This window comes from Furipterus horrens, unplaced genomic scaffold (genome assembly GCF_987537825.1).
Source record: "Furipterus horrens unplaced genomic scaffold, mFurHor1.1.pri manual_scaffold_17, whole genome shotgun sequence".
Lineage (NCBI taxonomy): Eukaryota > Metazoa > Chordata > Mammalia > Chiroptera > Furipteridae > Furipterus > Furipterus horrens.
In genome coordinates this window covers 40959672-40984732 of record NW_028327187.1, presented here as the reverse complement: position 1 = coordinate 40984732, position 25061 = coordinate 40959672, and the positions used below count along the sequence as shown (strand labels likewise).

Sequence of the window (25061 nt, the reverse complement as noted above, 5' to 3'; positions counted from 1 at the left end):
GAGAGGGAGAGGGAGAGGGAGAGGGAGAGGGAGAGGGAGAGGGAGAGGGAGAGGGAGAGGGAGAGGGAGACGGAAAGGGGGAGAGAGAGAGAGAGAGAAAGAGAGAGAGAGAGAGAGAGAGAGAGAGAGAGAGAGAGAGAGAGAGAGAAACATCTATTGACAGCCTCAATGGGGGACCAAACCTGCAACCTAGGTATGTGCCCTGACCAGGGATTGAGCCAGGGCCCAACTGCATTTCTTATTTTTCATTTCATAGAACTGTTTATTTTATGATTTGGCTAGAACTTGGGGGTAAAGACACTTACGCAGTTCACCAGCTGCATTTCGCCCACCAACCGCATACAGATATCCTTTGAGGGCACTTAGGTGGAAGAAGGTGCGCTTTTCATTTAAAGATGCAACTTGCATCCATTTATTGTATCGAGGATCAAATCTGAAAACGGTATCAACGGCAGTTTTTCCCTTTGTGTCGTAATTACTCTGTCCACCAACAACATACAGGAAATTTCCAATGACGGCAATACCATGCTGGTACCTTGGGGCGTCCATGGGGGCCAACGATTTCCATTCATGGGCCTTTTCATCATACATGCGTAATTCCTTGCTGACAACTAGCTGTTGCCTCAGCACTCCTCCCAGCGTAACCAAGTGAGTGGTGTCAGACCTAATGGCAGTCCTGTCTGACTGCATCACTGGCTGCATATACGGCATCATTTGGTAATTGCTGGCTTCCAAAAGGAGATTCACACAAGTATTGTCAGTTCTCATGAAATCCACGGTTTGCACGTAATTGATGAGCTCTTGTGGTGTCATCAGTGGAAATCGTATGTTCTTCATTAATTTTGCAGCAAAGTCCATCCGAGGTTCTTCCAGGCGTAGCCAGCGACAGGTAGCCTTGAAGAGCTCAAGTTCGGTGCAGTGCTTAAGGCTATTACTGGAAAGCACGAAGGCAAGCCTTTCAAAAGGGAGTTTCAGGAACTCCCCAGTGCTCAACAATGCAGGAAAATTCTTCAAGACAAAACTGTTAACGTATTTATCCACTTCGGTCAGGTTGTAGGTGTTGGCAATCCGCCCAACTTCAACACAATTGTCTAGAGTGACCTATTAAGCCAATAAAAAAAATAAAATGTGACTACTTTCATGACCCTCACATCTGAATAACATAAATACCTGCTCTAGAAGAAGAATAAATTATTTCCATATAGATGCAAATACAGATTCTTAATAAATTAAAGAGAATTAATTCACAAACAATCTTCACCTAATCCAGCAGGAGGGTGACTAAAAGAAAATAGCCATTCAAAGTCAGTAGGTTAGAAGTTACTCTAAGAAACAATGTTATTATTTGACTATGGCCAAAATAATTACAGGAAGTCCTCAATGTCCGTCAATAAATAGGTTCCTGTAACTGTGGTGAAACAACATATAATGAAACCAATTTTACCACAGGCTAATGTACATAAACAAGAGCTCAATTCCTATTGCACCTCATCAATGTTATACTGAAACAACATTATTCAAGGACCTGCCGTACTTTTCTCTCCTTAAAAATGTGTGTTCCCTCTCCCCTGGGGGAAAAAGAACAATAAAATTGTGGGTAGATGGAAATTTTAAAAGAATAAAAGGTTATTCTATTATGGTTCACCTCAATCCTCTTCACGATTCTTCAAAGTAATTTAGCTAGCACATCCACTAACAGAGAAGTTTTAATACTTGATTCTTAGATTTCTCTTTCATGAAAATGAGCTTCATTATTCCTGCATTCATTGCTATTCATTTAGATTCCTTCAAAAATTGTTTATAGCAAAAATAATTCAATAAAGCAATTATTCCTAGAGCAATGTTATTTTCCACATTATTTATTTGGAAATATAAGCAAAGGGGTCACTTTAATGAGGGTTGGAATAGGTGTGTGCACATCAAATTACTCATGGAGTTTAGTTAGTTTCTGGTATCTGTTATATGCCTTGTAGTTTTTCTCAGCCACTGTCTTACTCTCAGCATTACTTTAGCTCTGCCTGGAGTCAAAATGAGCCCAGAGAAGTTTCCTCAATGTAGAGCAAAATAAGTCAAAAATAGAAACCAGAAAAGGAAGGAAGTTATGGAGAAACCCCTCTTCTACACGAGCTTCTCAATACTCTAATAATTGTCAAAAGTGAAAAAAGAAAAATCATATCAGCAAATATTATGCAAAGAAGAACTCTAAAACACGAGCCTACCATACAAATGTCTGGGTATATATACAAAAACAGAGACAGATCACAGGCAAAGTACTCAAATGTTTTTTAATTTAGTAAGGGTGTGTGTTCACAAATGTCACATAAACCTTATTAATGAATCTTCTTAACAGATTGGCAGATGCTTAAGAGGAAATTGGGTAATCCTTCTATTATCCTAGTATTTAAAAGCCAAAATGAGACTAAAATCATTACTCCTCTGCATAAAATAACAGCCTAGTTAAAATATAATGCCACTGAAAGTTCCTTTTCTTCACCTGCTACTATAGAAATTTTATTTGAGTACAAGTTTCTCTCCATAACACCACATCATAAAATTAAATGACTACAAGTATAACACAGGCGTCAAAAGCGTTTGGATCAGGCTAGGTGGTAAATGATAGGGAGTGTTAATTCTTTGAAAAGAGACATTCACATTTGTTATCTGCAGTTAGATCATAGTCAGCCAACTGAGCATGAACAGGGCGGGGTGGGGCATTTTGTATACCAATATGGAAAAGTTTTTTACTTAAATAAATAACAATAACAAAACGAGGTACACAGATAATACTAACTTATACCAAGCCCTACTCTAAGATCTTTTATATAGACTTCCAGTCAAGATGGAGGTGTAGGTAAACATGCCTCGACTCCTCACACAACTACAGCGATAATTACAAGTAGACTACAAAACAAATATAACCAAGAATCGTCAGAAAACCAAGCTGTATGGAAGTCCAACAACCAAGGATTTAAAGAAGACACATTCATGCAGATGGGTAGGAGGGGTACAGATGCAGAGACACACAGAGAGGCACGGAGACAGGGAGACTGGACCGGCAGTCCCACATCCATGTGTGATGGATAAAAATCAGGAGGGACACCTCAGGGGTGAGGGATCCATCCCAGCCCAGGGTTCCAGCACCAGGAAGATAAACCCCCACAACTTCTGGCTATAAAAACCAGCGGGGTTGGGGCAGTGGAAGAAACTGCAAGATTCTCAGGAGACTCTTCTTAAAGGGCCCACAATGGACTTAGGATGTATGCAGACCCACCCCCTTTGAGATTCAGCACCAGGGCAACAGCTGGAAAGGCACCAGTGGCATGTAGGAAGAAACTGAAGTGACTGGCAACAGGGTGAGTGCTGGGAGAGAGTTTCTTCCTGGGCAAAACTCCAGAGGCCAGGTAGTGGCATTACCCCACTCTGAGCCCTCCTACACACAGAGCCACAGAGAAGTGACAAATGTTGCTCCATCCTGGCAATTACCTAAGGCTCTACCCCATACAACTTACAGGTGCACTTTTCTCTGATAGGCCATTCTACTAAGACAGGGAGTTGAAGCAGCTCTACCTAATACACAGAAACAAACATGGGGAGGCCGCCAAAATGAGGAGACAAAGAAATACGGCCCAAACAAAAGAACAGAACAAAACTCCAGAAATAGAACTAAATGAAATGGAGATAAGCAACCTATCAGATGCAGAGCTCAAAACACTGGTTATCAGGATACTTCAGGATTCATTGGGTAATTCAACAGCATAAAACAAAAACAGGCAGAAATGAAGGTTGCATTAAGTGAAATAAAGAAACATCTACAGGGAACCAGCTGTGGAGGGGATGAAGCTGAGGAGCAAATCAACGATTTGGAACATAAGGAAGAAAAAACATTCAATCAGAACAGCAAGAAGAAAAAAGAATTCAAAAAGACAAGCATAGCATAAGCAACCTCTGGGACAACTTTAAGTGTTCCAACATTTGAATCATAGGGGTGTCAGAAGGAGAAGAGGAAGAGCAAGAAATTGAAAACTTATTTGAAAAAATAATGAAGGAAAAAACTTCCCTAATTTGGTAAAGAAAATAGACATACAAGTCCAGGAAGCACAGAGAGTCCCAAATGACCTAGACCCAAAGTGGACCACACCAAGACACATCATAATTAAAATGCCAAAGGTTAGAGATAAAGAACCTTAAAAGCAGCAAGAGAAAAGCAGAGAGTTACCTAGAAAGGAGTTCCAATAAGACTGTCAGCTGATTTCTCAAAATAAGCTTTGCAGGCAAGAAGGGACTGGCAAGAAGTATTCAAAGTGGTGAAAAGCAAGGACCTACAACCAAGACTACTTTATTCAGCAAAGCTATCATTTAGAATGAAAGGGCAGGTAAAGTGCTTCCCAGGCAAGGTAAAACTAAAGGAGTTCATCGTCACCAATTTCTTATTATATGAAATGTTAAAAGACCTTATTTAATAAAAAGAACATGAAAACTATGAACATTAAAATGGCAATAAACTCACAACTATAAACAATTGAATCTAAAAAAGAAACTAAGCAAACAAGCAGAACAGGAACAGAATCATAGATCATGTGGAGGGTTACCAGCTGAGAGGGGGAAGGGGGAGAAAGAGGAAAAAAGGTGCAGGGATTAAGAAGCACAATTGGTTGGGACAAAATAGACATAGGAATGTTAAGAATAATATAGGAAATGGAGAAGCCAAAGAGTTATATGCATGATCCATGAACATGAAAAAAGGGGGATTGCTGGAGGGAATGGGGGGTACTAGGTGGAAGGGGGTAAAGGGGGAAAATTAAGGCAACTGTAATAGCATAATCAATAAAATATATTTTTAAAATAAGGTATTTTTTACATATTGATTAATTAAATTCATATAATAAAGCACAAGATAGAGAATATTCTATTCTCATTTTATAGATGAGGCACATAGCAGGTAAGTGATTAGTCCAAGTTCACATAGCTATTAAAATAGCGTAGCTAGGGTTAGAACCCATTCAGTCTGGATCAAGAATCTCAGTGTTTACATTGACCTATACTTACTAATTTTGACTTTATATTGTTTTTCCCTTCAAAGAATTAATGAGAATGTCTTTTTTTTAATATTTAATATAAATATAATTTTCTCTGTCTGGGGCTTGTCTAATTTTTCTTAAGACACTCAAAATAGAACCAAATGTGATAGATAAGACCCATATTCTATAAGTATAACTTCATATCACAAACTCCACTAGATTATAAACTGCCACCTCTGTTCAAGAGAAAAATCCACTTAAAGTTAATAAAATATGCCTCTGTATTACCATATGTCTTCTTGTTAAATATCAAATTATCTTTAATTTTATAAATCAAATTGTAGGTAAATAATAGCTGAAGTTCAAATTACAATGTTAGCAAAAAAAGGAAAACACAAGATTATGATACAGATATTTCAGCAAAACAAACTATATATTACTGTAGCTTCTACTTCTCAACCATGCATGTGGTACATGTTGGGGCACTGGACACTGACTGTGAAAATGAATGCTTCTTCACATCTAAGGTTAATACACACAAACAAGACACAGATTTATTGCTCAAGAATTTGAACTCTTCTTAAAAAATTATTTATTTATTTGTTTATTTATTTATTTTTAGAGAGAGGGGAAAGGAGAAAGAGAGGGAGAGAAACATCACTGTGTGTTTGCCTCTCACTTGCACCCCCAACTGGGGACCTGACGTGCAACCTAGTCGTGTGCCCTGACTGGGAATCAAACCAGTGCACACTTGGTTCACAGGCTGATGCTCAATGCACTGAGCAACAGCAGCCAGGGCTTAAGAATTTGAACTCCTTTAAGCAGCTGATTTGCTTTACAGAAATTGCCTAAAAGTTTTAATTGCCTGTTATATTTAATAGCTATGTGTTTAGAAAACCTAAAACATAACTGTAATGCAAGAAAAGAAAAAAAAAAACACCTAGAAAAAATAAATTAACCATTTATGGAACTTTTGAAATACAGTTAATTGAAGACTGTTCAATACCTTGGATTTTTAATGTGGTTAACAGAAAATACATCTTAATCCAATTTTAGGAGTGACAGGTCAGTGCCTCATAAAATTTTAAATTGGGTAAATGAATTTATCTGGAAATGTAAGCAAGGGAATCACATTCATGAGGGTTGGAATACATATGTGTACCTCAGGTAGAACAGATTCCTGTTCAGGGTAATGGATCCACTCTGAGCCAAGTAAGAAATACCCCTTCCCCAGAAGAAGGATAAGTATCACTTTTATACACCTTTCCTAGTATGGGCAAGAAAAAGCTGACAGCAACACAAAAATAATTCCCAACTGTGCAGACCATCATCATTATTGATACTACTGCAAATATAAACAACAAAAAATGGGCACTTCACATAGGCAAATGATACCATCAGCTGTTAGTCACCAAATTTAAAGCATATAAAATAAGCCAAGATGAAAGGTTAGAAACCAAGCTGTGTAATTTAGAAATGGGATCGACATATTTAATTCCCTTCCCTTTTCCCTCTTCAACTTTATCGAAAAAGAAAACAATTACTAAAAGAGACAGGACACAGAAACCCACCTTTTACTTAAGGGCATTGGAAAATACCAGTACACTCACATACAAACACAGAGCTAGAAAAGCCTTTGACAGACCACCTAGTTAATATACATAGCTGCCTACTCTTTTCCTAAAAATCACCAGAGAATGGAATTTCATAACCTTCCAAATGTCATCTTCTTGACAGATGGACTAAGCAGTTTTCTATAGCTCATATACAACAGCTACCACACTGTGGGCCTATTAACAGAGGTTAAATACTATGAGTATAAGCAATACAAAAATTAAAGGTGTGATGATAGATACAACTAAAAATAGAATACTGTTGAATTAACATAGTAAATTACTAGAACCTTATTAATTTTAAAGAGAGACTCAGATAAGAAAAACATGTAATAAGAAATTAATTTTTATGAAGTGCATATAATCAAAGACAAAAAGTTAATTGTAGACTCAGAGAAAGACAAGTGCTATATGATTTCACTTATATGTGGAATCTAATGAACAAAACAAAGTAATGAACAGAATAGAAACAGAGACAAGGAAACATGGAACAGACTGAAAGCTGTCAGAAAGGAGGGGGGATTGGATGGAAGAACATGAAGGGAGTAACCAGTGAACATATATGCATAACCCATGGACACAGATAACAATGTGGCGGTGGTTGGAGGGAAGGGGGGAACTGGGTGGAGGGAAGCAAAGAGTGGAGGGGAAAGGGGGCATTTGTAATAGTGTCAACAATAAAAATAAAGTTAAAGAAGATTATAGAGACAAAGTCTAAAATAATAGTTAATATAAGCAGATCAAGAATGACAAATAAAATCAGAAAAAATTTTTGGAAAAATACAGGATTACTCAATGACAATGGTTCATTTCAAACCACTTCTTAGTCATGATTCTTAGAAGTGCTTCAGCTAGCATATTTCCAAACATTTAGCCTAGACTGACTTAAAATAATGGACATATGCAGTAACATAAATATATAATGTAAATGTATATATTAGAATACATTACATTTTCAAAATATAAAATATGAAGTTTAAAGCATACTTTTAAAATTCATAAGCAGAAAGAACTCTAATTTCATCTGAATATATAAGCTGACCAAAATGCCAGTTCTTATAGAAGTTAATTCAAATAATTACATTAGTGTTTTAAAGGATAGAGAAGCAAAAAGGAACATTTCACAGCCCCTTAGGAGAACCAATAAAATTGATTTTAAAATAATGAAGTGCACATTTAAGGTTCCTTGATATAAATTATTCTACTGTAATCAAACAACCTTCATGGTTATTGTAAAGGCACTTCCAAGCATCATAATTTTCAAAGTGGAATTTTCATTAACATACTGCTACTCACTGCTTCTATATTAAATTTAAATTTAATTTAATTTAATGTATCTTAAATTAAATTTAAATACCCTACCCTAACTTAAAATTCAAATCATACCAAATGCATCTAAATGTTGCCATTAACATAATTTGATATTTTAATGACAGGTTTCATCAGAAATGTATGATGTCATTTTGTTGAAGATCTGTATCTTATACAAATAAATTCCCATTTAGGAAAAAAAAACACAAAGCAAAAGTAAACAAGCATATGGTTTTGTCTTCTCAAGGGAAGTGCAAAGACTAAGAAATTAGCTGGCAAATTTGGGGGGATTTGTCAGACATACAATGCATCAAATTCTCCCTGGTGCTGTATAATTTATTTAAATGACAGCCTGACATCAAGTACCTCCAGTGCAGAGAGAAAGCATGCCCACAGAAAATGATTCGGAAGAATTCAAGCAAGCTACTTTGGGGGACAGAGGATATTTTTTCCTGGGTCCCCTTCCATGGATAAGGGCAGGACATAGGGAAGGGACCTTTTGGTCAGAAGAACAAAGAAATGATTAAAAAACAAAAACCTTCCTCTCAGTCTTTGTCTCTCTTCAGATTCTAAATGCCATTTGAGGTGGATACTGATAGTCTGCAACTTGGAGAACCCAATTCTCTTATTCTTTTGCACTTTGAATGCACTTCCCTTATTGGATACAATATTAGATATTATAATGATCTTTGGGGTGGGGGGGGCTGAACTGTTTTGAACCCAGGCCAGGCCTGTTCTTCCACTACAGAGTCCTATATGGCAGATGGGCAAGAATAGGGTGGTGAAAGTTACAGGCAGAAATGATATTTAACAATCAGCACAGCACAGTCTGGGTACCAACTAATGAGAATAGATGCTCAGTCTTAAACAAGTGGTATCTGGGTACTACTTGCTAAATATCAGCCTTGACAATAAGGCTGGTTTGGTTAGGGGAGGGAAACAGTTTGATTCATTGTAAAATTATCTATGCAATTTTTTCTCTAATTTGCCCTGAAGTTCCCCAAAGCAATATATGTGTGTGTGTGTGAGTGTGTGCGCGCACGCGCCGATATATATATGAAATGACATGTTTTTTAATTGTTATTGGTAAATCCAATTCAGATTAAATAAGAAAAGTGAAATATATGTACTATACAGGAAATCCTTACATCAGGAATGCTCCCAAGCTTGCTGATGATATCATCACCAAACAGCAAAAGAAACTATCTTTTTTAAAACCTTCTGATTCCCTTCATTTTTCCCTTGAGAGAACCATGTTTCTCTGCCTTTTGCCCCTCCCCCATTATACACCTCCTCGTTTTCCAACATCTCCAAATCTTCATTACCCCAGTCACCTCAATAACATTTCTCTGCATTTTTTTGTGAGCTCCCCAACCCAATAATAAATTATTGGTAGAACGAATGATATCCCTGTATCAAGGGGAAAAAAATACAACTTTAAGAAATGACTTTAAAGAAAGAGTCGTCGTCGTCGTCGGCAGCCATCCGTCTCGAGAGACGATGGTGTAGCTTCTTAAGAGTCTACCTGCTGGAAAACAAGATGGCGGAGGAGTAAGTGGAAGCTACACTAACTTCCTCCCAGAACTAGTCTGGATTTACAACGTAATTTTGGAGAAATCATCTGGAATAACCAACCGAACACCAGTTGGAGAGAAGTCTTATAACCACGGAGAGACAGAAAAGGCCGCTACATCACAACGTGACTGGTAGGGAGTGCGGAGACGTGGAAGGGCTGGCTGGGCTCACACGGGTGGCAGCTGAAGGGACTGAGAAACAGCTCAGCATACGGTGATTCCCCCTGAGAAGGGCAGGGTCTAAACTCCCAGCTGGGCTTCCCAGCCTACAGCAACAGAGTGGAAAGTAAAATAGTATCCAGCTGAGAAAAGCGAAAAGCCACAGGGTTTCTTGCTAGCCAGAGAGAAACAGCTGGAGAAAAAGAGCTCTTAAGCGGATCACATACAAAAATATTTTGGCCCCCACTTACCCTGGGCACAAGCAGAGGGAAGACAGAGAGGACTGGAAATGCTTGGGGAGAGTTTGGTGTGGTGGCTTTGAGGGGAGAGCTGGGGAAGCGGCCGGATGGGTCCCAGTGCTGAGTCATCCCCACACTGCAGGCAGACCATTCCCCTCCAAGTGGCGTCAGCCTGAAGGGAAGCAAAGGCCCTGCCTACAGGAATTAAGCTGCCACAGCCACGGTCCTTAAGCCTGATAGCTAATCACAGATTGAATAGATTAACAACTAAAGAAGACAGACAAAGGCAGCAGATCCCTGGAAGTCTCCAACAGGCTGCCTAGGCCCAGACTGGTACAGGATCTGACGCCACCAGGGGCAGATCCAGGAAGTGCAGATCATTCTAGGAAGCACCAACAAACAATAGGAGTCACAAAAATGGGGAGACAGAGAAACAACCTCCCATCGAAAGGAAAGGTAGAGTCCCCAGAAAGAGTGCTAAATGAAATAGAGGGGAGCCAACTATCAGATATGGAATTGAAAGCATGGATTATGGAGAAGCTCAATGAGCTCAGCGGAAACTACAAAGAACTCCAGAAAAACTACAGTGAACTCCAGAAGAACTATAAGGAACTTACTGAGAATTATACCAGCATCAAAAAGGAAATGGAAGCTATCAATAAGAGCCAGGAGGAAATGAAGAATACGATCTCTGAATTGAAGAACACAGTAGAAGGAATTAAAAACAGGCTAGAGGAAGCAGAAAATCGGATCAGCGAGCTGAAGGACAACGTAGACAAAAACTCACAGACAGTGCAACAAAATGAGAAAAGGCTGAACAAGACTGAAGAGGCTCTAAGACAGCTGCAGGACAACATGAAACGTAATAATATCCGTATCATAGGAATTCCAGAAGGAGAAGAAGAAGAGCAAGGAATAGAAAACCTCTTTGAAAAACTAATGACAGAAAACTTCCCTAACATGAAGAGAGAAAGAATCATGCAAGTCCAGGAAGCACAGAGGATCCCAATGAAGATGAACCCCAACAGGCCCACCTCAAGACACATCATAATTAAAATGGCAACATTCAAAGACAACGAGAGAATCCTAAAAGCAGCAAGAGAGAAACAACTAATAACATACAAGGGAGCTCCAATAAGGCTATCATCAGATTTCTCAGCAGAAACACTACAAGCCAGAAGGGAATGGCAAAATATATTCCAAGTAATGAAAAACAAAGGCCTACAACCAAGAATACTCTACCCAGCAAGGCTCTCATTCAAAATGGAAGGTGAAATAAGGAGTTTCCAAGACAAAAGAAGGTTAAAAGAATACATCTCCACCAAACCAGTATTGCAAGAGATGCTAAAGGGTCTGCTTTAAGAAGATGAAGAAACAGAGAGAGACAGAGAGGAACACGAGTACAAAGGGGGAAAATGACAATGAATAAGTACTGAAAGAAAGAAGGAACTTCTACCATTTGCAACAACATGATTGGAACTAGAGAGAATTACGCTTAGCGAAATAAGCCAGGCAACAAAAGAAAATTACCTTATGCTATCACCTGTTACAGGAAACTAATGAACAACACAAACAAATGAGCAAAATTGAACCAGAGGTATGTAAACGAGGAATAAACTAACAGTAACAAAGGGGGAGATGGGAGGGAGAGAAGTGGTAAGAAGGGGAAGGGTCTGGTCAAAGAACATGTATAAATGATCCATGGACATGGACAACTGGGTGGGGACTGAATATGGGAGAAGGGAAGGACAGGGTGCAGAGAAGCAAGAGGGGGGGAAAAGTGAGACAACTGTAATGGAAAACAAACAAACAGAAAAATTTTTAGTGGGGGGAAAAATTAAAAATATAAAGAATAGAAATGCAAGTTCCATGAATATTAGAAGGACAAGGATTTTCCTTCACACTGTATGTATTTTCTCCCTATCTGATCCCTCCAGAATTTGGCATTCTAAAGAAGTAAGTAATGACCTAAGTTTCTTTGCATAAAACTAATAAGACCAGTTGTTAACGATTTTTTTGACTAAGACTTTGACTGGAATGTCATGCCTAAAGGAGACATGCTTGGGCTTTGGTTGTTACCAAAAAGCTCCGAGCAACGGGGACTGACCTTCAAAGGTAATAAAAGTCCACGAGATAAAAGGCCTGGTACCTTGGATGGATGAGCGGTCCATAGCAATCTTTCCAGGGAAGGAACGAAGGTTGTTTTCCTGAAAGATGGCTAGAAGGGACCTTAAGGCACAATGGAAAACCAGAAGGACCTGGAAAAGACAGGTGTTTACAGGCAAGGCTGAATGCCAGGTATGTGGCTCAGCTTCTGTGCCCTGAAGGGCAGACTGAAGGTCACCCTAAATGTTCCTTGCGTAAGTTCCAGCAACGCAGAACTAAAGATCATAAGTGATCATTTGCTGCTCTTGTTGTGTTTATGCAAATGAACAGTATAAATTAAAAATGAACTTAATGCAGTCCCTTTAATGACAAGGAGGGTAATCTTAGGGAGAAAAATCACGATTCAAGGAAGATCACAATGCCCAGTGGTAGACTATAAAGTAGTGCAGCTAACCGTCTTTAAAGTTTCTTTTCATTTAAAATTTGTTTTCATTTGAAAGTTAAACTATGTCTGTGTCATTATCAAAGATGTTTAATTTACAGGCAAGAAGAATGTCAAATGCCTTGCAACTGGATGTCTTTCTGATAAGACAGTCCTACAGATTTAGAGACTTCTATGTGGGTTATGTTACATAAATTAACATGTGTTTTCTGTTTTCAAAGGGCATAAGCCTACGATCTCATTACCTGAGTGATTGTCTGTACGTATAGGCCTCACTTAATCCTGTCTGCATCGCTGCCTCCTGAGACTCAACGGTTTGGCTGAACTAAGTGGCTGGGTTGGAGAAGAACGGGGTGGTCTGTGGGCTTCACTTTAAAACTGGTTTCTCTTTTCTATCCTAATGGCTTGGACAGAAAAGGCCCAGAGGCCTGAGAGGGGGGAAACCTAAAATATTTCCCTCAGTCCAAACTAAGTATAATGGGCAAAAGGGTTTTGGACAGGCGAGATGTGCCTGGCATACCTTCCTCCAAAGAAGCCCTTCTTTTCCCTAATGTGGGACATTGAAAAATTAATACCTGTATTTTGTCATCTAGTGGTTACAGATTGAATGATGTCCTTTAACCCTGTTGCCCCCAGAATACAACAAGGATGCCAGCCTATTAAACCAAGCATGCCGTTGTCCAGAGACAGCCAACCAACCTGGAGTCTGCACGATCCTTCCGCTTGTGGGAAGGCCACCCTCCCCTCCACACCCCCACTCTTATTAGGGATTTCTTGACCCAAGGGTAGGTAGGACGACGACCATGTCCAGCTTGAAGCATCTAGAGGAGCTCGAGACCTTCGTCCATTGTCCTTTATAAGATTGTAAAGGGTCTCAAGTCTGAGAGGGAGGGATTGTTATTTTTTATTGTTAAAATATTTAACTAATTAATTAATTATTTTTTAAAAAAGGGGAGCAAAGGGGAAAAAATTGGAACTATTGTAACAATATAATCAATAAAATATACTAAAAAAAAAAAAAAAAAAAAGAGTCTATCTGCACCGCCAAGAATGGCTGTGCAGTCCGACTTGGGAGTGACACGGTATCTGTCTCCTCCCGTGTTGAATCGACATCTTGCGACGACGCTGGAGTGTCCTCTCCAGTGAAGCTGAAGCTACAGAGCCTGGGCAGGGTGATATGGAGGGTCTGCTGTTGCCCATGCAGCAGACCCCCCCCTCTCTTCGCAGCTGAAGGATCCAAGGGAAAGACGGAGTCAATACAGCTTGGCTTCAGGTGCGCCGCAGGAGTTGCCGGTGTTGACTACAACGTCAAACCGCCTTAGGGGCTCCGGCTCCGGATTTTCTGTCGGGGTTTACTCCCTTAGCCTTTCCCCTGAAGAGGTATGCCGCAAGGCAGCGGAGGTTTTTTGGAGTCAGAGTTTTCCTTCTCTGATGTACCCTGACTGGAAGATCGAACCAGCGACACTTAGCTCGCAGGCCGACGCTCAATCCACTGAGCCAAACCAGCCAGGGGAGAAAGAAAGAGTATCACCAAGGCAAAAGCATGATGGCATATTACTGTCTGATTAAATATGCTTTTATATAAAAATAAAATGGTTTCTTGTTCACCTTCATTCAGTATTGTTTATTCTGTATAATTGTATATTTAAACTATAATATTTCCAATTCAATTACAAATGTCTTATTTCAACAACCTTACATTAAATTGGGTTTTGTGGGCTAGCCTGTAATCTTCCATAATAGTTATTCTGTAGGGCAAATGCTAGATGTTGCAAATTGTAACTTGTAAACAAATATAATAAACAAAACAAAAAAAAAAAAACTATGACCTGTTTGTAAATCAGAGAACAGCTGCATGGTTTTTAGTGTGCTATAGTTATGCAATGCCATAGGCACAAAACAAAAGTAATTTTAATAGGTATATAACTAAACAAAGGTAATTTTCCATTGTCTCCATGATATGTGCAAGTAAATGTTTTTAGTTTTACAGGAAATTTTATCTACTCTGCTTTATATCATTCACTGTCATCCTTCTGTATTCATTTCATAGTCTTCTCTTGTATAATTACCAAGACTATAACATAGCAAAAACAAAAGTGCCAGATCCTATAAACTATAATAATAATTACTACACTAAGAGAAAAGTATTGCCACAAAGGATGGCAAAGAAAAGTGGTTCTTGCTCTATGGAGCCTGATGATCTGTTATGGAAAACTAATGTCTCCATCCCACCAAAGGCAAGTGTGGCTTTATTATTATATTTAAAGTTACATTCAAAGCTATGTATAATGCTTTGTATGTTATTTGTTAAGTCCTAGTTAATGTACCAGTACCCCTCACCATCCACACAAATGATTAAGAATGGGATAGAACAGAATTGTATTAGCGCTCATTTTTCTAAGAGCTCAAACCCAAGTATTGTTTTGCTTATGTGAACTAGAACAACACTATATAATTAAAAATATCATCATATTTTCTCAAAATGTTTGGATTAAGCATGCAATCCTTAAACCATGAGATTGTTATATTTAAAATTATGTATAATAGCTTAGCTTGCAGGAGAACTAAAAACAAAGCTACCTTTGAAAAATATATGATCTTGAAACTTTCAGTTCTTATAAGTAGAGAATGTGAGGCTAAATGTTTAACTAAGAAATAAAATGCGTGAGAGAGGGATAAAGAAAAATTGGATCTTACACAAACCTTAAACTAATAATTTACCAACTTTTGTAAAAAATTTTTCATGGATTCTGAGAGTAAAGATTCCCACAGTAAAATTGCACAGACATAGCCCAGAATGAAAGGTAAGTAAATAGAATGGTGCTCAGAAAAGAGGTGTTTCCTCCAAGCTCATAGGCAAGTAAGTTCTAAAACCATTAGAGATAGGAGTAAACTACACCACAAATGAGCTTTGTCAGGAGGAATGAGCTTCTTCTTCATTAGATGCCTGCAGAAGACACTAGCTAGGAATGAAGAATATAATCTTTAAGACAATACTAACTGTTTGTTTATTTAATAGAGATATTTCCAAAGGGGTAACACATACAGTTGTAATAAATGTTTCAAATAGGTTAAGGAATCAACATTATAATTACAGGAAATGTGTCAATATTGAAAAATTACTGTGATATCTTTAAATAAACTTGCTTTAATTAGAGTTATCTAGAATAGAATTATTTTCTAATACTGTTATTTTGACAATTGTATACTTTTATACCTTTTGATAAATTGTACTTTATCTAGTTTGGTAATTTTCTTTCAGGTAAAAGAACTGGTCACAACCAATATCTAAAATTGTAAAGACTAAACTTTGGTATTCAAGAAGGAATGTCAAAATGTTGCTTGTTAATGATTAGTTCCAAAAAATCACGATACTGTGCCTAGTCTGGCTCAGGATGAGCATATGTTGCCAGGATCAGTGTAAAGCAATGTTAAGAGTCTATAAATGTAAATATTGAGTGTTATATTATTAGATTAATTATTAAACTGATACATTTTTAAAAACACCAATACAATTTGCTTTTTCTTGAAATGACGTTATACGATATCAATGGCACAAAACTAGAGAAAAGGAGCTTATACCTCTTGAGGGGAATGCCCTCTGGTGATTAAATTAAAATTTAATTTAGAGCCTTGACTGGTGTGGCTCAGTGGGTTGGGCATCATCCCACAAACCAAAAGGTCACTGGTTTAATTCCCAGTCAGGGCACATGCCTGGGTTGCAGGCCAGGAACCCAGCTGGGTCATATGAGAGGCAACCAATCAATGTTTCTCTTGTACATCAATGTTTCTCTCCCTCTCTCCCTCCCTTCCCCCTGTTTCTAAAAATAAATAAAAATCTTTTAAAAATTTTATTTATTACCCATATTCAGTAATGATGACAAGCAGCATCTTGGGAAATAAAACCACTTGAGCTACTTGTTCAATGGAGAACACAATACAAGTCAACACTATGACACTATGCTGCCATAAAAACTCTTAAAAATAGCAGTTAATTTAAAAGATTAAAAATAATTGTGAGAAAGAAATCTGAGTACTTTAAAATGGCAATAAGCAAACAAAACACACTTTCAATAGCCCAATTAAATTAACTGTTGGCTGACTTTATAAGATAAGATACAGCTTATTGATAAAATTGTTAAAGACACATTCTCTAGAAACTTAGGGTTTTAAAGATAAGGCTCCATGTTTACTAAATGCAATTTTAACAGCCTAACAGCAATTATTTACCAATATTAAAATTGGTATGAGTTAAAAACAATTAATAGAAAAATGTATTCTCCATCAATATAATAAATTACAAAACATTCTGAAATTTACTGTTGTCATAATATTCTATCAAAAAGCAAGCTCTAGAAACTCTAGAAATCTTGGCAAAATTTACTTGTTCTCCAGAAGAAAAATGTAAGAGTCAACTAATATAAGGCATTTCCTTCAGGAACCAGATGACTGCTAAATAGTTCACTGGTTGGTAGTTGTATGTGCTCTCCCTTATCTATTAAAGAAGGGTAGAAAAGAGTCAGTGCATGATATGATTCAATGGACTCTAAACTTACATCCGGTTTTTTTGTTTGTTTGTTTGTTTGTTTTTAAATTTTCTTATCCTCACTCAAGGGCATTTTTTTTTTCATTGTTTCTAAAAAGAGAGGAAAGGAGAGAGAGAAACACTGATGTGAGAGAAGCATTGATCGGTTGCTTCCAGTTCATGCCCAGGGTGGGGATCATATGCATCCAGACCATGGACGGAATCGATACCCTAGGTATGTGCCCTGACCAATAATCAAATCTGCAACCCTTCTGTTATGAGATGATGCTCAAACCAAGTGAGCCACATTGGCAAGGGTCAAAACATATTCTTAAAGGTTTACACATAGGTGGCAGTTCTTTTTAAGACCTAGCTCCCATATTTAAAGGAAGAAAAAAGATTTTTTGAGCCTATCTGAAAAGACTTCTAGGAGCTCAAATTATGCTTCCACAGAATTCCATTTAATGTCTGCTTGTATAAAATTACTAAGGTAAATAAAACCAAATTAAAATATATAACATTATGAAAAAGGTTAAGGCATATATTATTATCAAACAAGACTTTTCTTAAATCATCCTGTTTTGTATAATTAAAGTTGCTATTATCTTTCCAACTTGCTTCCATACCACACACTATGTGACATCTTTCTCTAATGGCCAAAATTTCGTTGTCTACACAAAAGATTCAGGAGTCTACTCTAAACAGGAGACATCAGAGTCTACTGCAGAAAAAGATTTGAAGATTTGAAAAAGTCTTACCCCAGATATGAGAAATACTTTGCAGAAGTCCAAAACCGGCAGAATCTGTAGAAAACTGGCAGCTTCCAGGGTGTCTTGAAGGTTGTCCATATTAAGAGAAAGCTTTGCCGTATAAATGAAATCAATAATTTTCCTTAAACCGACTTTGCTCACACCGTGAAGCTTAATACACATTAAATCTTGTTCTTTCATTCCACCTTAAATAAAAAGACATTCAAATAAATGAAGACAGATAATTTAATTAAGGTCAAACTCACTTCTGCTGCTAATTAGATACAACAAAATGAAGGAAAAGTTTTATTTGGTGCAAGCATTCATGTCAGAGTCAGGCTTCTGCATATTTTATAATTAAAAGAGAGTACTTAAAAAGGAGTATCTCTCTACTAATGGAAGTCTATATGATGCAAGTGCTTCCAAACCATTCTCCTGTAACTTCACATATTTTGATGAGTTAAAGTGTATAGTAGTAGGGCCCAGAGTCTCTGATGCTCATTCATTTATGTGTCTAGAAAAGAAAAGCTGTTAAATAAAGGAGGGCAGAAGCATAAAAAATGTACGTGCATTTCCCAAGTTCAAAAAGCACCACCCACAACCACATTTACTGGGTATGTATTCCTTTTGAAACAGTTTCTTCTTGTAAAGACACAGACCAAAAGAACCAAATGCACTTTAGAAATAACAATATTTAAACACGTATTTTTCATTTTGTGTTAACGTAGGTACAGGGTTTAAAAAGGCAAACCTACCTGTGAACATGGCCTTGAAGTAATCACTAGCAGAGGCCATCATGACTCTATGAACGGGGAAGGCATCATCTGTGTCACCTGGCATCAGGGTTACATCACAAAGCAAGCCTTCAAGTCGAAGCTGGTCAAAGCCCTACAAGAACATGAGTTGCACCACTAATCAAGGTAAAATGGGTATATAAAATCTCTGTTGCTAAAAGTCTGTTTACACAATAATGTGTGTGTGCGCAACCTATTTGGAAACTAAAGACAATAGACTAATTACTCAGAATAAGAAAAACCTGAACAGCTTACTTGATATTTAACAATGTTTATTTAATTCACTGTAGGAAAAAAGATAAAATTAAGACTAATTCAGATTAAGAACAAAGAAGGAGATAGGCATATACATTCACCTTTTAACAGACCATTGGCTTTTACCTTGTTTTGAAAAAGTTACCATGTATGCTTTCATTTTCCCATGTGCAGAATTAGGGTGTTAGGCTAACATTTTTTCCATAAAAATATATTTATTAATAGTCCTTTGACAGAACTTTACTGAGACCCCTTGTTCTTGTTTTGTTTTGTTTTTTCCTTTTGAGAAAGTAAGGTACAGTGCATCTGTGTTGACTGCAAGAACAGGACTTCCTTTCTACCAACTAGAGTTTCCATCTCTTTAAGAAATAGGAATTGTGTCTTGGGTATTCTTGTACTTTGTACATAGATGCTGCTTGATCAATTATCTTTGAAGTTCTAAGTTTGGGATTTAATAATCTGGAAAAGAGCCCAGGGAGCCCAACATGAGACATAATTGTCCCCACATGCCTCAGGTCTACTGGAGAATTAATGGGTCAGCAACCACAGAACAAATAAATAAGTAGTTGTTCCTTTGGTCTACTCTGGAGATCATGAAATATGTAAAGTTTATAATAGGCTGGTAAAATACATAAAAAAGATAATAGACAATGTAATAATGAGGTACAAAATGAAGATTTTGGCAATATGGAGTCTGCAGTTTCAAAAATGGAGATGCATTGTTATAAAATTCATGAAGATACTCATACAAATTACTTTCTCATAATATAATACAATAAAAGCTAATAGCAAGGATTACTCTATCCCTTTCATGTTTTAATGACCTGAACTAAAACTTTTATTTAAAGTTGTTTCACGGATTTATGAAAAGGCATGATGTACTGAAAAATGCAGTTTTAGAAATATTGATCCTACACATATGTATATAATATAAATTTCAGTCTAAACATTTTCTCATCATAATTTTTAAATTGCGTTTTAAAGAAAATGCTTGGATCTATAGAACTTGAACTTCAAAGAGATAATGTGATCCAGCCACTTTCTCTCTGGAGAGAGAGATATTTTTATTCCAAAAACACTTATATAATATAAATATACTTTAGAACAGGATTATGTGTCATATTTTTTCTCCAACAGTGATTGACATATGTTTTTGTTCACAAATATCAAATCTTTCAGAAATTCCCCTTTCCTTTATAGACACAAACATTATATACCCCACCCTTGCTGTTTTCCATTATCCATTGCTAAATCATCTCCTGTCCTTGTTATTTATTAAAATAGATGTAAAAAAGAGATGTCAATTTTAGGGGAATATTCTCCTGCAGAAGGCAAGAAGTGTCTTCTTTTCAAATTCATATACGGGGTCTAAATTGCAATAAGTGTAATGGGATTGCCTTTCAAATGTAGATGAGCATTGGGAAGAACTGAATGCAACCACTGCAGGTGGGGATGAGATGGTCAAGTAAGCGAGGAGGCAGTCATTTCTCTAAACGAATGTTATACAGTAAGTCGTCACTTCATCATTGATAGGTTCTGCAACTTCAAGTGAAACAACATAACAAAACCATTTTTACCACAGGTTAATTGATATAAACAAGAGTTAAGTTCCTATGGTATCTCATCAATGTTATAACGAAACAATGTTAAATAAAACAATGTTATTCCAGAACCTGCCCTACTCTAATCTTATAGAGAATGCACACATGAAAAGAAAAGGGAGGTCATTTTTCTCCACAATTCTCATCTCCCCTCTTTATAGTGGTGTCCCCTTATCCATGGTTTCACATTTTGTGGTTTCAGTTATCCAGTCAACCACAGTCTAAAAATACTAAGCAGAATTCCTAAGTTTTAAACGGCATGCTGTTGTGAGTAGTGTAATGAAATCATTCTGATAGGCTTCATTCTGCCTGGGAGGGACACGAATCACCCCTTTTTGTCCAGAGTCTCCACCCACTATATAATCTCAACCCATTAGTCACTAGGAGCCATCTCCATTATCAGATGGGCGGGGGGAACGAGAGAAAGTGAGACACACACACACACACACACACACAGAGAGAGAGAGAGAGAGAGAGAGAGAGAGAGAGAGAGAGAGAGAGAGGCAGAAGGAGAGAGACAGAGAGAAAGACACACACACACACACACAGAGACCATGTTCACAAAACTTTTATTTTAGTTATTTCTTGTAATTGTTGTATTTTATTATCAGCTGTTGTTAATCTCTCACTGTGTTTAATTTATAAATTAAATTTTATCATAGGTATGTATGCACAGGGAAAAAAAGAGTATACACTACGTTCAGTACTATCTACGGTTTCATGTATCCACCAGGGGTCTTGGAACATATGTCCTGTGGATAAGGGGAACTACAGTATTCCCTCACTTATCACAGGTATTACGTTCCAGAACCCGCCCCTTGAGAAGTAGGAACCTTACATTTACTCTACACTCTTAAACCTACATAACTTTAACAACATACGTATACAGTACTGCAAAATCCCGCGATATAGCGAAAAACCCACGATAAATAATTAAATATAATATTTTTTTAAATCCCGCAATACAGTGAGGCCGCGATAAGTGAACCACAATAGAGCGAGGGATTACTGTATTTTATATCATTCACTCATAAATATTTTCCCTATTTAATTCTATAAATACTCTCAGATACCTAGAAAAGACTTAAAATGTGTCTTTTTATTATAAAATTATTTTCTTCCAACAAATGTGTACTCCTTTCTCATATCAGAATTCTAGACACATTTCTGTCTATTTTCATATGGTAGTCCACTACACACAAATACAATTCTATTTTACACAAAATTGTGTCATTTCCAATTAATTCTTTTAGTGTCTTTAAAACTATTTCTTGCTTTAAACTCAACTTCTTTCTGCCCCAATCCTTATCTTAGTTCTCAATTTTTCTATTTCTTCTGGATGTTGATTTCATTTATGAGAGTATTGTTCTCAATTTCTTTAGTCTAATTTTTCTTTTCCCTCCTTTATAAATCTCCCCATAGTTTCTGTTTTTTCCTTTCTCTTCACATCCTTTTGAGGGGGAAAAAAACCCGAGCACTTTTTTAAGAGCTTTTAACTTACCCACTGTACCAAAACTTCAAATGCTATTAAATAGAGGTAGATACATATGTAATACCCTGAAGGACTGAATATTTTAAATGAGTTTGATACATTTTTAGTCATATTAAAACAGAAGAGGATATACATTGATATTACATAACTATACTATAGAAACCAGCTACAAATAATTAATACCAAAAGTTGGTTGGATATCAATAGCTTTCAAATTAAATATAATGCCATTGTGAAAAAAGCTCAACTGACATCCTCAGATATTAAAAAGCAACCTGATAAACAAGTCTTTCCACTAAATTCTGCGTTGGAAATAATTTATTAGTGTACTCTATCTAGTTTTGATCAGTGAAATTTCAAAAAGAAAATGTAGTAAAAAGAAAGTGCATCCTGAGAAGAGCTATGAAACTGTTAATGAATATATTTTTTATGAATAAACATTAAAGAATTAAAAAAAGAGAAAGTTAGGGAATGGGTTTACTCCAATGTTTAAGTAATTGTAATATATTTGATCAAAACAATACCATAATCCTCCAATTCCCTTTCCCACTGGATCTGAACACCAGTCTTGGTGGTCATTAAAGAAGTGCAAGAAGTAAGACTGAAGCTGGCCTCGCAGCGCTTATATTATGCTCTATAGCATGTGGGCTAGTTTCAAACAAAGTAAAAAAAAAATGCCATAGCTATGTTTTTTTTTTTTATGAGACTGCTCTTCATTGAATTTAGGTGACAGTAAAGAAACAGATGTACATCTGAAATAAATAGATATATAGATTGAATATAAATGTTTACGCTAATATTAATTAAACTCTGCTCTCATTATGTAACACTACTTGGAGTTTAAAAACTTCTAATACCTTTCTATCATTGCATTATATCATAAGCTAAGGCTTTAAAGACTTCTCTAATCTGGCTCTAACTTAACTGTTCAATCTTATTTTTCATTATTTCCCTAAGCACCTTAAACCATTTTATCGAGTTGTTCTCCAGACTCTCTGATTCGTAAAAACCCAAACTTACTCCTTTTTGAGTAACTTTAGGCCATTATTTGTCATATAGAATATCCTCCCTCCTTCAAAGCCTAATTCAAAGTTGACTTCCTTTAGGGTATTATGCTAAGTGACATAAGTCAAACATAGACAAATACCATATGATTTCACTTATATGAAGAGTCTAAGAAACAAAACAAATGAACAAACAAAACAGAAACAAACTCACAGATAACAGAGAACAAATTGAAGGTCACCAAATGGGAGGGGTGTTGGGGAGATGGGTGAAAAGGTGGAAGGGATTAAAAAGTACAAATTACCCATTATAAGAATAGTCATAGAAATGTAAAGTACAGCATAGAAAATACAGTCAATAGTATTGTAATGACTATGTATGGTTCCAGCTGGGCACCAGACTTACCGGGATGATTATTTTATAAGGCATATAACTGTCTAACCACTAATATGATATTGTATGTCATCTGTGATTGGCAAAGTTTTTTTTTTTTTTTATTTTCTTTCTTTGTAAAGCTATCTGTAACCAAAACCCTAGAATAATCAGACACCTGTAGTTTGGGTCTCATGTCTGTCCAATGAAGATGACGTTACAGGGACTGGATTTACTTTACTTCTTGAAACAACTTAAAACCAGACAAAAATATATGAAAAAAAAGTTTAAGATTGGATCAAGAAGGATCTATGCGTGGTAAGAAATGAATTAGATGAGCCCCATGATTGCTTACTGCCTGGAGTTTCCACTTACAGGCAGTAGGAACCCAAATGAAGCCTGGCACCTTCACAGGATTGAGAGCCTGGGGGTGGGGGAGAGGGGGTGGTAAGGCAGCTAAGTCTGTAGGGGAGAATACAAGAGGAGAGATCTGCACAGAAAGTGACAGAAATCTAAAAACACTCCCCCTCAAGTATCAGGAGAGATCTGATCAGTGCATTTGACTGAGGAAAGAACCATCCACAAGGAGCACAAGAACACTCTCCAAGGCCCACAAAGGACTGGGAATACTTCCTACTCAAAACACAAAAGTGGAAACCTTCTAATTCTGGGGCTTTAGGTAGAATACTCAAAAGGGTTTGTCCTAGTACTAGGGAAAGTTTGCCCAAGAAAAAAATGCTGCTCTGGTTCTACCTCACAAAGCTTAAAAGTAAAATGTGTTAATGACAGCATAAGACTGGGGAAGAAATCAGAATGCAAAGTACCACCAAACTGAAGGTAAGTCCTCCTCCCTATCCCCTACTTTCTTCTAGCAGTATATTCCATGATGAACTTAAGGCATCATGTAACCTGGATGCAGTCATCTGGGAGCAGAGACAGCTCCACTACTGGCTTGAAGAGCAGGAAAGAAGATTCTTAAAGCTCAGAGAGAGTGAAACAAAATCCATTTTACTTTTTTTCTTTTCTTTTAAGTCCCAATCCCCAGGGAATTCCAAAGGTGTGATTGTGACAAAGGTGACAGTGATGACAGTGGGGACAGCAATTGCCTAAAATTCTGAGGGAGTGGAACCTTATCTTTGATCAGAAGAGAGGCATAGTTCTCCCACAGTGGATACCTCTCCGTATTTGGACCAGGATGTGGGTTCAGTTATGGTAAATGCATAGCAGAGCAGGATTAATAAAACCCTGGCTTTCAGGACAGAGGATTAAAGAGAGACAGACCTAGGAAACCAGAAAGAACTCAAGAGATGGTGGAGGCAGAGGAGGGTGGAAAAGAGACCCCACAAAGTTCCATACCATGGAATACTGTTCAACCATAAAAAGGAGTGAACTATTGATACACATAACAAAGGAAATGGATCTCAAAGATATGAGATGAATAGAACCCAATCTCAAAAACATGTAGACTGTATGATGCCACTTATATTCTCAAAAAGACAAAAATACAGTGACAGAAAACAGATCAGTAGTTTCTAGAGTTTAGAGGTGGGGAAGAATGTAACTCTACCAAGGGTAGTATGTTGGGGTAATTAAACAGTCCAGTATCATAATTGTGGTGTTAATTATACAAAACAATACATTTGTTAAAACTCATACATATATAGACCAACAAAAATCTATTTTACTGTATATTAACTTTAAAAGCTTAAAAAGTAAAAGTAAAAAGATGTCAAAATATATGCAAAGCTAACAACCAATTAAAAGAAATCTGACATAACTAGTATGAGACAAAATAGATTTAAGAAC

The 25061-nt window shown here is 37.0% G+C and overlaps 1 protein-coding gene and 1 pseudogene across 3 annotated transcripts in view; one reads left to right on the top strand and one right to left on the bottom strand.

The window, feature by feature from the left end:
- The window catches only part of KLHL13 (kelch like family member 13), a 131886-nt gene that overhangs the window by 11670 nt on the left and 95155 nt on the right, over positions 1-25061 (bottom strand). For all 3 annotated transcript variants that reach the window (XM_090264186.1, XM_090264185.1, XM_090264183.1), the window contains 3 exons: positions 18492-18624; positions 17746-17942; positions 306-1101 (listed from right to left, as the gene is read on the bottom strand). In XM_090264186.1, the coding sequence (XP_090120312.1) occupies positions 306-1101; positions 17746-17942; positions 18492-18624 (1126 nt within the window). The remainder of the gene's footprint in view (positions 1-305; positions 1102-17745; positions 17943-18491; positions 18625-25061) is intronic.
- On the top strand, positions 22407-22542 carry LOC149990894 (small nucleolar RNA SNORA61; annotated as a pseudogene).